The following is a 16,566-nucleotide window of genomic DNA, read 5'->3' as shown; positions in this document are numbered from 1 at the left end:
TGAGCCTATTCTTTGAACAATCAAGTACCAGCTGCAATTAATCTTCATTGATGGCGCATGCTGCTAGCTTTCATGAGTTCCTGAGCCATAAATCATAAAAGGTGTGGCGCTCCCGTACCCGGGCCGGGCCGGACCGGTCTATAAAGTTGTACAGTTCAAACCCTAGGCCTGAGAAGACGAGAAAAAGAGAGAGGAAGATTCCTTTGTATCTGTGATCAAAACAGTCGTTTTCGTATGTGTGGTTGTCATTTTCACGGGTTCATCCACTTCAGAACAACGTTAGATGCCTGTGGTTTACATTTATGCAAATGGTAGATTTTATAGCTGGGGACCGTTACATGTCAAAATCCGAAACTCTAATAAACGACTTCACTTATCCACACGAGAAAGTCTTTGATATTTTTTTTTTTTTTTTTTGAGAAGAAGATATGATTCTCTCCTGTTTTTTTCCAGAAAAACGGAATAAATTCGGATAAAAATCTAGTTTTTCTCTTTCTGATTCATATATTTTAATTTTACTTTTACACTTAAAAAGGCAGACCCACCCAGAATCCTTTATTTTAACATCAATGTTCCTCCTCGTCCATTGTATTTAATAATTGTTGATGGTTCGAACAGTGACTTCACAGCTTATTCTAGGAAAAGGAAAAAGGCAAGGATAGGCAAAGGAACAAATAGAGTTTCGTGGTCAAAACAACACTTGTTTTATTCTTAGAAACGCAGTTACATTTCAACAAATATAGGTTGAGGGTTGATCCACCAACCAACATAATCTTTGCTTTTCAACTCCTGCATCCTTTTCTCTTTTCCCCCCTCGTATTCACTGTCCACTTTAAGATATTGGATGTCGATGAACGGCATTTTCCTTTTTTCCGATTCACTGATGTCCCTTTTTATTGCAGTAATAATCATCTTCAATTTACATCACCGGCCTCCCCTTTTCAGTGACTGTAACTCCACCAGGTTTGAAATCTTGTGCATGTTCCCATTGCCTTGCGTTTCATGAGTGAAAATTATTTGCAAACAAGGCTGGCCAGGTCAAACATCGGTGCAGTATGTGTCTGGATGCTCGACATGGAGGCCTACAGTAGAATAGCTCTCAGCTTTTTGCAATTGCAGGGTGGATTTTGCTGGTGGAAGTCTTGGTACTCGGTCAATTTCTACTATATTAATGTTTCAGCTAAATTTTTCATTGAATCCCTTTTGATGGAACCTGTTTTCAGGCAGCGATGTGTATACTTTGATAGTGATAATTATCTCGGCATCTTTTACTCTACTCCTGAACCTAAAGGTCAAAATACTCATCAGCACCAAAAGCCATCTCTCATTGCTCAACTAATTTTCGGCAAGTAGGAAAGATTATGTCACAAGAGACTCTAGATTTGGTCATCTATCCCATGTAAACCATTTTTTTCCTTTGGATGTAGGGATAATCCAAGAGTGTATTCTAATGTAAGCATGGAAGCAATCATAATCAATTAGCTGATTCTATGGAAGTAATCATAATCAATTAGCTGATTAAGTACTATCTAGAGATCTTGGGAGAGAAGGTCAAACTCAAGACTGATATAAAAAACCCATCTTGGTAGGCCAGTGATCACCAGAGACTCTCTGCCGCTAGCCCCTTGCAGTCCCACTTCATTCCAAGTTGGAAGCATGTTGGGCGGTCATAACTTTTATCAAGAGTCCATTTTATGTGAGGTCAACATCAATAAAAGCATTGGTTTTGAATCTTTTGATGATGAAAAATTGATGTGTTCAAAGGGTAAAACCACAACTATGAACTATATCCATAATCTCCTTGTCAAGGTTTTTTTTTTTCCTTGCAACTATTTCCACAATCTTCCTGTCAAGGTTTTTTTTTCTTGATCAACCAATCATTCACAATATTTTCTTCCCATAATTGCATGGCTCCTCAATATATCCTCGTGATTCTGCAATTTCTTGTTGGCCTAAATGAAAACCCTTTACTTCTTCTATACAACCCAATACATTTTCACTGTGAGAATTTTGAAGAGAACAATTCCATGATATGAAGCACACGATTTTAGAGAAATTCTTATTTCTATATAAAATGTTGGATTCCATAAAATAAAATAAAACCCATCTAAGAGTTCGTGACAACGGGATTCAGATTTTTACTGTTTTTATTTCTAGCATTAAATAGTTTTATTTATTTGATAAATTAGAATTTAAAATATGAAAAAGACGTTAATTTCCAAACGAGATCCAGATGCTATCTATAATCTGATAACTCGTATTCATCTTAATTCAATAGTTTAAATTATTAAGTGAAGTCACAATATATTATTTATATAGTTTTTTAATATCCCGTCAGGTAAAAAAAAATTAAACTTGAACTATAATTATTTAATCATCTATTATATCAAATAATATTCTCAATTTAATAATTTAATTATATGTAATTTTAAAATATAATTTATATAATTTTTTAATATATATAAAAAAAGAACAAGGTAGTCTCTGCTTGGCTTCGTTCTCAAGTACCAAAAAAAGAAAATAAATCCCACGGCCTCGTACCTTAATCTATTAAAATAAATCCCACAGCCTCGTACCTTAATCTATTAAAATAAATCCCACAGCCTCGTACCTTAATCTATTAAAATTATTTCAATATAATATAAGCTCTCTCTTGTTTGCATTCTGCATGGAAAAGAATGCAAGCATTTTAGTAATCTGTCGGGTGCAAAATTATCTTGGTTTTTTTTATCAAGTCAACCTTGACCTGTCAACAAATATATATATATATATATATATATATATATATATATATATATATTAACCGGAAAAAAGAATTATTTAGGAAATCTAGGAGAACTTGCTCGAAAACTGTTCTTGACAAAAGCCTAGCCCCGTAGCTATTATGGTTATAGAATCAACCTATTTTAATCTCAAATTCCATTTTTTAAGTTTCAAGATTACACCTTTTCATAATTTAATTTAAGTAAAACAAAAACTCATCCAAAAATAATATATATATATATATATATATATAACTTTAATATATTAAAACAATTCAAAAACATTAAAAAAATTATTTTTTTTATAAAATTTCAATTGCGCCGCTGTTTGAAATAAGCTTTTAATATAATTTTTTTTTTAGTTGAATGGTTAGTAACTAAATAATAATATTCTTGAATATTAATATCCTAATAAAATCTTGAAATTAATAACAATTCTATATCTCATTGACAACTTATGCGTGAAGGCACAACATCTTCATCGAAAATTCGAAGTAGCCTTTTTTTTTTTTTTGCTTCTATATGAAGAAAAAATACCATTGAGTGAAAGAAGTAGTGAAATCATATTTACTGATAATTAAATTAAATTAAATTAGATTAGACTGATGCTTTATTATGAACTGATGGGTGACTGTGGATTAGGTACGTGCTATGTGGGGTGGGGTTATCAGCACACCTCATTTAGATATTTTGGATATGGGCGACGACGGAGCTCAATTAGTGGTAACAGAGAAAAGTCACGTGCAAACAAAGTTTACGCTCTCGCTTCTGGTCCCATACCTATTTATGTGAGCTCAAGCACTCTACTCGATTCACTGGCGCGTATACTACACCACCGCAGTCGATGTTTGGCGTCATGCAGAGAAAAAGGCTTTTAAATTAAGAATCAAAACGTGAGTCATCATTAGCATGGTGGGTGGTCAACCAATGCTTCGAATTAAAAAATAATAATAATAATTGCTTTTTTTTTATGCATATTCAATCTACTGTTTCAGAATTTGGAGTCTCGTGAAGTTAATGTATAAAGAATACAAGGATTTTAGAATTTTGACATAATTTTTATTTTTATTCTATAAATTTCGAAGGTACTTGTATGTATCTTTATGTTTTAAAGCTTGTTTTATATAAAATATATATTCTAAAAATTATTTATTATTCCACAACTATTTTTAGTTTAGTTAATGTTTATTTCGGTAAGGAATAGAGAAAAAAAAACGTTAATATTTATCTCATTTAGTTTTATCTCCACATAACTCAATCCAAACCGAGTTCTTCTGGGATTTATCAGCAGAACCTGTTTGTTTATGCATTTTAAAAGTGTTTTTGAAAAATATTAAAAAAATTTTATTTTTTTCTTTATTTTAAATTAATATTTTTTTAGTGTTTTTAAATATTTTAATGTGTTGATGTTAAAAATAATTTTTAAAAATAAAAAAATATTATTTTAATATATTTTCAAGTAAAAATTATTTTAAAAAATAAATACTCTCTGCCAAGGATTAAGGTTATGTATTTTTTTTTTAATATAAGAGAAAAGAAAAGAAAAGAACAGGGGGGGTTTTTCACGCTCCAATGGCTGCGGATTGGAAAGGAAGTTCTGGCACACCAGTTGCTAGTGCTACACATGCACAGCCAGAAGTATTCATAATTTTGAAAGATAGAAGATATTCAGTATTATCCAAGAATAACCATTTTTTCTGTTCAAAGTTTTTGTTTGTTTCTCTAACTCTATTAAAACCAAGAAAGCAAATCATCATCACTCAACGAGAGAGAGAGAGATACAGAGATGATAAAGCTTTTTTTGGATAAAGCTTTTTTATTTATTAGAACTTAGAACAGAGAGAGAGAGAGAGAGAGAGAGAGGTCTGCCATAGAAATGTGCGTTCTGATAAGGACTTGTGTTAAAGAGAGCTAGGAATAATTACTTCTTCCTTCACACACTCATTCTTATGCCCTTTCTTTCTTTGTGTACATTATCAGTCCTGAACAAAACTGCTCGACCTTTAATGTCTCTCCTCGTATGTTTTTTTTCAAAACTTTCCACTGCAGAGTTGAAAAGTGTTCGACTTTTAACACCGTTCATTATTTTGAGTTATTGTTTTTGTCCTTGTTAGTTTTCAACTTCTTGGTCTGGGAGAGAAAAAGGGTTGTCTTTACATTTTCAAATTCTGGGCTTTGAGTCGTTTAGACAGTGGCATTGACTTGAGGCAAATCTTGTGTTGGTTTTGGGGTTTGGCTTCATCTTTAAGGTTTTTTCGAGTAATGGTTTGGTGAGATTGTGGACCTGTTTATCTTCAAAATGAAGGGTTTTTTTTTAATATATATTTTCTATGTTGTTTCTTGTTTGGTTTGGTAAGCTGTAAAAATTAGCTAGCATTTTTGTCTTACCTTTTAAGTTCCTAGATTCTCAGATTTCAATTTCTTTTCCTTCCCCTTCTTGTTGCTTAAGATTCTTCGCTTTCCCATTTATTTAGCCTTTTTTAATTATTTAATTTTGCTGTTTACAATCTCTTCCTTTTTTAAGTTTCTTTAAACCTTGGAGTTCTTTTCTTTGCTTTTTTCTGCATTTCTAGCTTGTTAGGTTCTCATCTCTTGAGAAAATGTTGCTTTTGTAGTTTTGCCCAGCTTGAATTGAAGTACATTTTTTTTAGAATGTGAGCTGTATGATCCAGTACTCTCTATAGCACTTGTCCCCATCATTTGCCTCGAAGGCATACCGTGTAGAAAAGTTCCCTTCCTCGCTGTTCATACTAAGGTTTCTCACTAAAATTCAAAGAAGATAGGAGAAATCTATTTTTGCAAATAATTGAAAATCAGGTTCAATTTTCTCGGGAGCGAGACTAGCAAGTAGTACATGCATGGATCGAAGGGATGCTATGGCGATTTCGGGCTCTGCCTCATTTTATATGCACAGAGGGATAACTAGTTCTGGTAGTATGAATGTTTCATCTAACATAAATACTTTATCTAACACAAATGTAGCATTTCAACCAAATATTGGAGCCAATACCATGGGATCGACATTACCAATGGAGCATCCAGTAGCAATTTCACCCCATGGAGTCAATGTGGGTGTGCCATCTACAATGCCACCCTCCGGTGAACCTGTAAAAAGAAAAAGGGGAAGGCCCCGGAAATATGGACCTGATGGGGCTGTATCATTGGCACTGTCTTCCTCATTGTCTACTCATCCAGGGACAATAACCCCATCCCAGAAGCGGGGTAGAGGGCGGCCACCAGGGACTGGGAGGAAGCAACAATTGGCTTCCCTTGGTAAGATTTCTTTGTAAAAGTTGCTCTTTGTGTTTCGTTTAGATGGACTTGGATGAATTGATGCTGGATTTTACTGAAAAGGTTATTGCCTTGTGTCATTGTGTCGACATGCAGATGAAATATTACCGCTTTGTGTAAGGGATCATGTTGCATGCTTTAATTAAAAAAATTTCAAGCATCATAATGCAACTTCTGTACTGTGAGTGATCTTCTTTTTAATCTAAAATAGTTGACCAAATTGCTTGTCATTCATCCGAGATGAATCATAGGTTCTTACTTAAGGAGAAGATTCTGTCATTACAATTCAAACATGCCAGGAAGTGCACAAAATCTTGAATGCTTCTCTTTCATATACTTAGAGGTGAAATTGCACGAGTAGAATTTAAAAACTATTAGATGCATCCAGTGACATTCTAACCTAGATCAAGTAGGGATAAACAGAGCCAAAAATAGGTTAATTTAATTTAAAATGATGGGCTATTAACTTAGTATTCAGAAAGAAAAAGAAAAAAGAAAAGAAAGAAAAAGAAATGATTAGTTAGTAATGCAACCTTTAGTCAACTGTAAAGCGCATATTATAAGCAGCTAACACAGGTGAGGTCAGTAAACAAGTCTCCAAGTTAACCATTAATATAGATGAAGCTTCAAGGAGAAGCCATAGCAGCAGTTGATAAAGCATCCTGGATTGCAAAATTATGTTCTTGATGAAAAATTATGACCTAATTTATAGTGTTCGAAGGTGCTGAAAATTCCACATGCAGCAGCGTTTGCTATACGTGTTTATGTACATATGGGCACGCGCGCGCATAACAAAAAATACATGTTATGCTTGTATTTAATTGTTTGTGTATCTTTGATATGGGTATCTAGAGGTGTTCAATTCCTGGATAATTTCAAAATTCTTTCATACATTAACTGTCTAAGAGTGATCCTATTAAAATGAGACCCAAGTGTTGGTGGATTTATCTGAGATCTATAATTTGAACTTAAGTTTGTTTTTTCTGCTCTTGTCCTTGCGGTATTTGAATGATGCAAACTGTAATTGTTTTGCTAGGTGAGTGGCTGTCTGGTTCGGCTGGGATGGGTTTTACTCCACATATCATCACTATTGCAGTAGGAGAAGTATGCTGTTTCTTATTTAATAATCTGTTTTTTTTTTTTTTTTTTTGTCTACCTTGTAGCATTTATTTGAAAAGGGCCAAAAGCTATAGCAACACGCTGTTCCCTCTATAATTATTCTGGTCAACCTATGATGTGGCTGGATGGAGCAGGGTTGATGCAACATATTAACTTGTGTTATAAAATCTTTACTAGCAAATAGGACGCACCAAGTGCTCTGATGATACTACAGCAGCCTATTTATTGTGTTCTAAGAGAGAATTTGAGAAGGATGAAGCAGGAGTATGCAGATGACATTGGTGTGCAACAAAATTCAGATGAAAATATAGATGAAAAAGAAATAAAAAGGATCTACTCTTGGCTGGTCTGATATCATTTGATCGTTCTCTGATGACTAGTATCTATTTCATTTATTCTTTCTCTGATGGCTATTGTCTATATCATTTAGTCTTTATCTGGTGCAACATAATGCACGCACCCAAGAACAATCTCTACATGGAAAAAAGAAAACAATAACGCCTGATTTGTTGTTTATCTTACCCCAGCATGCTTGCTTCATCAGTGTCCTTTGATATTTTGGTTCTATTGGCATTTGTTTCTTTCCTATTGAAAATGCAAACTTCTTCTGCAGGACATTGCAACAAAAATAATGTCATTCTCACAGCAGGGTCCAAGAGCTGTATGCATCTTGTCAGCAAATGGTGCTGTTTCTACCGTGACTCTACGTCAGCCATCAACCTCTGGAGGCACTGTCACATATGAGGTCTGATTTCTTAATCTTTAGATGTGTGAGCTTTATACCTGGAGGTCAAGCTTCAAGAATATGCTCACATCCATAGAAGCTTGTGACTAAAGGTGTTATCCTAATTGACACTTGTTGTTTGACCCAAGCATATGCATCGGGCATTATGGATCCTCTCTTCTCAATGACTGATACAAGGAGTTCTTTGAATTTAGGAAAGGTTAATCTGACTTATTTTGATTTGGACGAACTCGCCATGTGAAAAGTGGTTTTGCTTCTAGAACTTGTTAAATGCTCACTCTGCACAAGTCTTTGTTGGTTGTTTAGGGATTTAGACTCTATGATAGCTGGATAACTTCTTCTTTTTTTGCTAGTGAATTTTTGAGACCATTCTGGCATTAAGTGATCAATGTATCGTTCCCTGCCCTCCAAATCCACCATGTACAGATAGGGACGTAGATTGACATGAACACTCATTTGTTTTTATAATAAAACTCTCATCTTGTAACTACTCAACTAGATGTGCAGACCTGTCACCCTTATTTTAGGCCTTTGCTTTGAGATATCTGGTTGTTCTCTTTCTCTATCTTTTGCGGATCTTATATCAACTGAATCCCTTTTTTGTTTGTTTCTATAGGGACGCTTTGAGATTTTATGCTTGTCAGGCTCTTACCTGCTCACTAATGATGGTGGCTCTCGCAATCGATCTGGTGGTTTGAGTGTCTCCCTTGCTAGTCCTGATGGTCGTGTTATCGGTGGAGGAGTTGGTGGAGTGCTTATTGCAGCAAGCCCTGTTCAGGTAACATTTTGCTTGTTCTGGCTCTCTAGTATACGCGCTTTGCACTCAAAACTGCAATCCTTAAATTGGTCATAAAACTTATCGATGGTGAGATATTAAATGGATTTAGTGCCATTTTGATATAAATGTGAAAGTTTTATCAACAGGCATTCAATAATCGCACAGAAGTAGATGTACTTTGTTAATAAAGTTTCAGTTCAAATTAATTTCATTGTCCATGGTAGAATGAGGCAGGGAATGTTTTGCCTTGATTGTCTGTTGCAAATTAGCCCTTTGCTTTGTGCTTGATAGTTAGGCATTATGTTTATGCCATGAGTCCATGATAAAATCAGGCATGATTTATGTCATGATGTAAAATGCTTTACTTATTTGATGTGATTCCAGGTGATAGTCGGGAGTTTCTTGTGGGGTGGTGGTTCAAAGACAAAGAACAAGAAAGTGGAAGGTCCAGAAGGAGCCAGAGACTCGGACCATCAGACAGTTGAGAATCCAGTAACTCCAACTAGTGTTCAACCAAGTCAAAATCTTACTCCAACCTCCTCTATGGGCGTCTGGCCTGGTTCACGGCCAGTGGATATGCGTAGCACCCATGTTGACATTGATCTGATGCGTGGATAAAGATTCTGTTGATTAAACTGTGAGCAATGTATATAATTTCCTGTTTCAGCACAGCTTGAATATAATCTTCTGAAGTCCAATGATGAAGATTGAGGACATCTGATTCTGCACTTGACATTTCTCGCTTCATTTACTTATGATTGACCATGGGTCGAACTCATCTTATGTAGCTTAATGACATTGTAGTTCCACGTTTTAGTGTTATTTCAACTTATCTGTTTTTCTGGAGGTAAAAGCTTTTTTCTATCCTACAGGGCACTTAGGCTTAGTGATTCTTCATATCTTGGTAACGTCACTCTTTCTGTTGTTATTGGGCAAGCATGTCATTGTCCTGTACAAATCAGCAGATTGCTTTTTTATCCTTCCCTCAATTTTTCCACAGAAATAGAAATGCTGCTTTGTTCTGGTTATAATCTTTCAGTTCTTTTCTTTATGTGATTTATAGGCCGTGGTCATAGAGAGACACAAGTGACATAACCTTTGAATTTCTTCTTCTTCCTTTCCTTTTTCTTCGTTGACAAGGACGAGAGCAAGAGCAGAAAAAAACAAGCGCATATCAGCAACCAACGTGCAAACAGGCACAAAACAAACAACAATAAAGAAATTGAAGTAGAAAATGTTAGCGATTCTTAAGCTTCTCCCAGTTTCCATGCAAATATCTCTTCTTATTCGTAGAATTTCAATCAACTATCGTTGAACACATTATTTGTTACCTTGAAAATTTCCTGTTAATTGACCCACAAGAAAAACAATCGTGCAAGATTTTGTAAAACCAAAAGACATTGTTAAAAAACTAAAACCTGTGGCGCGAATCAAGCATCAGACCAGGTAATATCTAAACCACCCCAGTCATCACTAGGCACACCCAAGGCTACCCAGACAGCCTTTGAAGCATCAACAATGTTGTTATCACATGGAGGTTGATAATCATGGGCTTCATCGCAACCTCTCATGGAGTCACACTCATCCACCACCATGGCCTTCACTTTGCGTCCGTTACCGCTAATGGTGATGTTGTTGAAACACCTACCTTTCTTGTGAAACCAACCGGTCGAGAGTGCCACAATTGGTATGTCATCAGAATGGAATTTTTTGTCACATTCAGATGGACCTCCGCCATCTCCATTCTTCTCGAAGCTGTTGAGAGTGAGATATGCCTTGGTATGATGAGTGACTGGTGGTGAACAATTGAAGGTTGAGTAAAGCTCGCCTTCGGCGCAGCAAACAGAGTCGTTCTCTTTGTTGCATTTTTTTGGAGGTGGTTTTTTGCCTCTAATTTTGCCACTAGGCTTGCAAGCCTTGGCTTCAATCTCCCAGAAAGAATTTGTAACAAAGAGCACGAGTAACATAATTATGTACAGTGCCAAGCTGAAATTCTTCATTTTGTCCTCAATCTTTGGCACTTGATGCATAAAGCGAATGATGGAGGCTATATATAGAGATTGCCTTAAGTGATAAACAATATGCAGAAGTAATAGACTTCGACAATGAGCTTCGTAATAAACAATCCATGGCTGGCATAATGGATTTCTCCTTTTTAAATTACTGGTGACAGGGCCGTTTTTACAAGGTGACTAAAAACAGATTGACAGCATGGCAATGACTCGACAAGTAATGTTTGTAGAACATGTACTCGAGCAGAAACAACGATGCCACCAATGTAATCTTCTTTATTAATTAATAATAGGAAAAAAGTATCCAAGTGAACCTATAAGTCGTTTGATTCTTGTAATGATCGCATCACGTCAACATGTCCATGTACTAGGTAGCTTTATCAAGTAGATTCCAATGCTGAATATTCTGGGGTTGTGTATGGACAGAGTTGTAGATATGAAATAGCAGGGTAGCATCTTGGTTTAATCACTGCTGAGAAATGCTAAACATTACTGCTAATAAGATTTATACCTTCAATATTGAAGTGAATAGATATGATATTAATTAGCGTGATTCACTACAGAAAATCTGCAAGGCTACAAACTTCCATGTAGTTAAACAGCAATAATACTAGGGATGATATTTTTGTTCATAGGAAAATGATATGAAAACTAAGCATGATCAGTCCATGTAATTTCAAGCCAACCCCAATTATCTTCCGGCACGCCCAAAGCTTTCCACACCGCCTTTGAAGCATCAACAATGTTGTTATCACATGGCGGCTGATAATCATGGACTTCATCGCATCCCATAGTCGAGTCGCACTCGTCGACAACCATGGCTGCAACACTGCGTCCGTTTGCTGTTATGGTGATGTTGTTATGGCACCTACTCTTATGATTAAACCATCCAGTTGATAATGCAGCAACTGGTGTATCATCAGAATGGTACTGCTTGTCACATTCTGATGGACCACCACCATCACCACCTGCCTCAAAACTGTTCAGAGTGAGGAAGGCTTTGGTGTGGCTAGTCACCTGTGGTGAACATTTATAAGTTGTGTAGTACTTGCCGTCTTTACAACAATCTGAATCATTTTCTTGGTTGCATTGGTTGGGAGGTGGCTTCCTGCCCCTAATTTGGCCACTTGGACGGCATTGCTGAGCTTCAATGTCTAAAGAGTATGTTAAAAGGAGAACGATTAGGAGAAGAACAGAATTCTTCATGCTAAAAACCTTCATTCTCCTCAACTAATTCTGCCTGGCCCCTATTAGTTGTTTTGCTTATTGTGTTTGACGTAGGATAGGATTTCCCCGGCCGTCAGTATTTATAACAATGAGCTGATCCCATTACTGTCAGAATATTATAGAATGACCAGGCACGTCTGTTTTCCTTATCGTTTGAATTTTGATGGTTAAAATGGCATTGTGCTACTTGGGTTTTCCAGCAAAATCAAAATAAAGGCATCAGAATTAAGTGTGGCGGCATTCAACGTCCGCCTGACGGACCAAAAAGTGGCACCATCAGAATAATTGTCGTTTGTTTTTGTGTGGTTGTTTTATGCAGACTCCTTTAATAATCTTTTCTGATGAAATTCAAGAGTATTTTAATGTTGCAATAACACGACTCTGCCCCGTAACCGGATCATAAATTTTATTATGTTTAATAATTTTATTTTTAAAAAAAAAATTATTTTTTATTTAATGATACGATAATAAAAATAGATATTTATAAATTTAAGCACCAATCAAATATCATGATTTTTATTTGAAACTGAAATAACCTCACAAAAAGCAAATCAAAACAAGTTATGAAGACAATTTAAAATTAATCAAATATTGAATGATTAAATTGAAAAACAAAAGGGCAAAAAAGATTTAATCAAAAGAAAAAACAAATTAGAAGATGGAATTTAAAAAAAAAAGACAAAAAAGAGCTCGATCTAGACGATCAATCTTGAAACCTCTCGACCTAATTCCTTACTTAACCTAGGTTAAAAATTAGCATTCTTGACGTGATCTAATCAACTTGGTTGGTCCGAAGATAACACGAATGATCGTTAGAAAATGTGGTTTGTTTTTTAAAATAATGAAGATGAAATTTTTTTTTTAACATTGAGATAATGACATATTAGATCGACCTGAGTTTTATGGTTTAACCTGTCAAATCCACGATACTGACCATAGACTCCACTGAGTTTAAATTTTTTCTAACTATCTCTAATTTAATGAAATGATAACAAAAATATGTGCTTACAAAAATTAAACATCAACTAAATATAAAGATTTTTGTTTGAAATTGTGATAATCTTATAAAAAACAAAATAAAATAAATTGTGAAAAAATTCATTCGAGGAAAGGAAAAAAATCTAAAAGAAAAAAAACAACTCCTTCACTGTTTATATGAACACTGTTTAGACTTCAGATCATTTTCAATCCAGTTTCATGAGGTAATTAATCGATCTTCAAGTTCAAACCTGACATAATAGTCTCAGAAAAAAATCTCAGCATCATTATGGTGCCATACCTTATATTCAACTTTCCTTCGGTAAATTTCTGACAAATTTTGATTAAATAGACTAGAATTTCCCATTAACCTTTTCTCGATCTACATTGGATTTCGACTGAAATCTCACTGACGTACGTGTGTAATTTGTTAGCCTAAGATAATAATGCGCGGCTTGTTAATTCAACGAAAATTTCTGTAGTTAATTTATCTGCCTGAAAGCATGATATCTTGTAAGCAAATGTGACTTCAGCATGGAAGTTTCCACAAACTTTCTCATGTCCTCCCCCCTGTCTCGTGAGGGGAAGCTGATAGCTGATTCGTTTGAGAATTCAGAGGCTGTCACAGTGTAGTCATTAAATGCTTGTATAATCAGTAGCCTGATCAAGCTAACAGTTCTTGTTGAAGACATCATTTCTTTTATTCAAATAAAAACAGAGTCACATTTTCAGAATTAGGATTTTATGGATAAAGATAAACATAATATTACAACCCTTTTCTTGCTTTAACACACAATGTACCGGTTACATGGTATAGGGTATGCATCAACCAGATGCCACAAAAAAATGAGAAAGCCACAGGTATCGGATCAGGCATCAGACCAGTAAATATCCATTTCACCCCAGTCGCTTTCAGGAACTCCCAATGCTTTCCAAACAGCTTTCGAAGCATCCACGATGTTGTTAGGACAAGGAGGCTGATAATCATGGTCAGAATCACATCCCATTGTAGAGTCGCATTCATCAACTACCATGGCCTTAACACTCTTTCCATTACCATGGATATTTATGTAGTTTAAGCATCTATTCCCGTTGCTATACCATCCAGTTGAAAGCGCCACCACAGGTGTGTCATCGGAGTGGTATTGATTGTCACACTCTGATGGTGCACCTCCATCCCCACCCTTCTGAAAGCTGTTCAGGGTAAGGGTTGCTTTTGTGCTGCTGGACGCCGGCGGTGAACATTTGTAGGTTGTGTAGTACTTGCCGTTTTTGCAACAGTCCGAATCATTCTCTTGGTTGCATTGGTCCGGAGGAGGATTCGTTCCCCTGATTCGGCCGCTTGGATGGCATTGCTGAGCTTCAATGTGTAAAGTATAGGTTAAGACTAGAATGGCTAGGAGAAAAACAGAGTTTTTCATGCTAAAAGCCTTCATTCTCTCACTCTTCTGTATATCTGTTATTGCCTTAAATGAGTTTGCTGGACAGGATATCCTAGCCTGCATTTATAGCAATGACCTTATGAAATTTACCACGTTACTCTTGAAATATTACAAAATGACCAGCTATACTGTTTTCCCTTCTGAGTTTTCTTCGAAACTTGGTTTTGTTAATAAAAACAATATAAAGGCATCAGAATTGTGGAAGCACGCAGCGTCTGCCTCAGGATACTATCAACACGATTGTCCTGTCCTGATATAGTGTGAACTAATATTCCACTTCCAATTATTTACCCTCTTTTATGTGTTTATTATATATGACTGCTGTCTTCATCTTTTTTGATAAACTGCTGAAAGGCATCGTATCCGATATGCAGGTAGGAACGATTCCTGCTCAGTCGCATCACAATGTCTCGTGGCAAGGAAATCTCAAAAGATCATCTTGTCACATCTGCATCATAAATCCATGATCAATAGTTTGTCTGCTTGAGTAATTTTAGACCATTCGTTTAGAGCCTCAGAGTACCAGCTTTAAAATATTTATCTTTAAACATGGAAAGGCACTTTTTACACGAAATATATCAGCTGTGTTTACTATATGTTGGATTATCTTTATGCAATCATAAGCTGAAATAAATTTTCTGGTAGTGGCAATATACCCTGAGTTGCTACCTGAAATTTTTCAACGGCTTCTGTAATCTTTGAGCCTCATTTATGGTGCTAGAGAAGCTTTAAATCAATAGTCTCTCTGGTTTTCCATGTTTTTAGAATTCTCATTTTATGAAAACATTAAAAATTATGTCATCTGATATCCAGTGGGTGCTTTTCCTGTCCATGATCCTCATTTCCAAGTGATTGAAACCAAATGCTGTCACACCCTTTTGGCTTGTTAGTTTCAATTGAAGCTTGAGTTTTTTTTAGAATCAATCTCAACTCAAAGCAAAACCAATAATAAGTTTGAAGCTCATCCTGCGGTGAGTTCTTTGCTTTTTCTTAGTTGCATCATGCATGGTCTTTCTAAAAATATTGGTATTTCTGACTTGATTAAAAATAACTGCTGCGATATTTGGCTACTTAATGGCAGAATCATTAGGACTAAAAAGCTTTTTCAAGAAAAGAATCTTCATATTTAATAGAGGATCATATAGGCTGAATGCAGGCCACCTAATTGGATTGAACTTGACAATTTTTTTGGAGAAGAGTTTTTGTTCCCACTAAATCAAAATGTCATGGAATCGCATCTTCATAATATAGATTCACAGACATAATCTTGCAACTCCTTCTAGCTCCATTAGACGTTTAAACAGAGAATATAATCTAGAGTGTGCATCAAACAGATACAAGTACAACAAGACTGCAGATATGATAGATCATGCATTGGACCATTATATTTCCATTTCACCCCAGTCAATTCCAGGCACTCCCAGGGCTTTCCAAACTGCTTTTGAGGCTTCTATGTTGTTATTGCAACGAGGCTGGTAATGATGGTCAGAATCACATCTCATTGTAGAGTCACTCATCAACTACCATGGCCTTAACCATCTTTCCATTACCATGGATATTTATGAAGTTCAAGCATCTATTCCCATGGTTGTACCATCCAGTTGAAAGTACCACCACACCACAGGTGTATTATCCGAGTGATATTAGTTATTATTAGAGAATAATATAAATCATGTCTTGAAATCTTACCTAACAGCTTAAGTTTTAGGTTGAATTGGTTATTTGACATGGTATTAGTTTTAATGACCAAGCGGTCACGAGTCCGAATCTCATCATCTCTATTTATTTAATAAAAATTAAACACAAAGTTTTGTGAGTCTGTTTAAGTTTCAAGCCCAAAAAACTTTCACTTAAAGTGATGTGTTAAAGAATAATATAAATAATATCTTAAAAACTCACCTAACAACTTATATTTTAGTTTGAATTAATTCATTGACAGTTATCATATTTTTGTTGTGCATCACCATCTCCACCTTTTTGAAGGTTGTTCAGTGTGAGGGTTGTTTTTGTGTGGCTGGACACTGGTGGTGAACACATGTTAACAGTTAATGACGAGATTAATTATTTTTCCTAATTGAACTTTAGTAAATAATTAATTATTTAAATTCAATCAAAACAATTTTAATGAAAGGTATAATGGGAATATAGATGAATTCAAGCCCTTCTTTATCCTCGCAAAAATCTAAACTTTTTGTTCTGTTTATGTAAGATA

At 35.4% G+C, this 16,566-nt stretch overlaps 3 protein-coding genes across 3 annotated transcripts; 1 reads left to right on the top strand and 2 right to left on the bottom strand.

The window, feature by feature from the left end:
• Positions 1–4,431: 4,431 nt before the first annotated feature.
• Positions 4,432–9,581, top strand: LOC7496961 (AT-hook motif nuclear-localized protein 9). The gene is made up of 5 exons (XM_002320749.4): positions 4,432–6,035; positions 7,090–7,157; positions 7,786–7,917; positions 8,534–8,695; positions 9,080–9,581. Exons 1-5 carry the CDS (start codon positions 5,621–5,623, stop codon positions 9,311–9,313), a joined length of 1,011 nt encoding a protein of 336 aa, XP_002320785.1. The 5' UTR covers positions 4,432–5,620; the 3' UTR covers positions 9,314–9,581.
• Positions 9,582–10,125: 544 nt separating this feature from the next.
• On the bottom strand, positions 10,126–11,977 carry LOC7496959 (putative ripening-related protein 1). The gene is made up of 2 exons (XM_002320088.3): positions 11,365–11,977; positions 10,126–10,611 (listed from the first exon to the last, which is right to left on the bottom strand). Exons 1-2 carry the CDS (start codon positions 11,926–11,928, stop codon positions 10,126–10,128), a joined length of 1,050 nt encoding a protein of 349 aa, XP_002320124.2. The 5' UTR covers positions 11,929–11,977.
• Positions 11,978–13,587: 1,610 nt separating this feature from the next.
• LOC7496958 (putative ripening-related protein 1) lies at positions 13,588–14,664 on the bottom strand. The gene has a single exon (XM_002320087.4). The coding sequence runs from the start codon at positions 14,415–14,417 to the stop codon at positions 13,782–13,784; it is 636 nt and encodes a 211-aa protein (XP_002320123.3). The 5' UTR covers positions 14,418–14,664; the 3' UTR covers positions 13,588–13,781.
• Between the last annotated feature and the right edge of the window lie 1,902 nt (positions 14,665–16,566).

This window comes from Populus trichocarpa, chromosome 14 (assembly GCF_000002775.5).
Source record: "Populus trichocarpa isolate Nisqually-1 chromosome 14, P.trichocarpa_v4.1, whole genome shotgun sequence".
In the NCBI taxonomy this organism is placed as follows: Eukaryota; Viridiplantae; Streptophyta; class Magnoliopsida; order Malpighiales; family Salicaceae; genus Populus; species Populus trichocarpa.
Note: the sequence above shows the minus strand (reverse complement) of the source record. Positions and strands in the feature narration are given on the sequence as shown.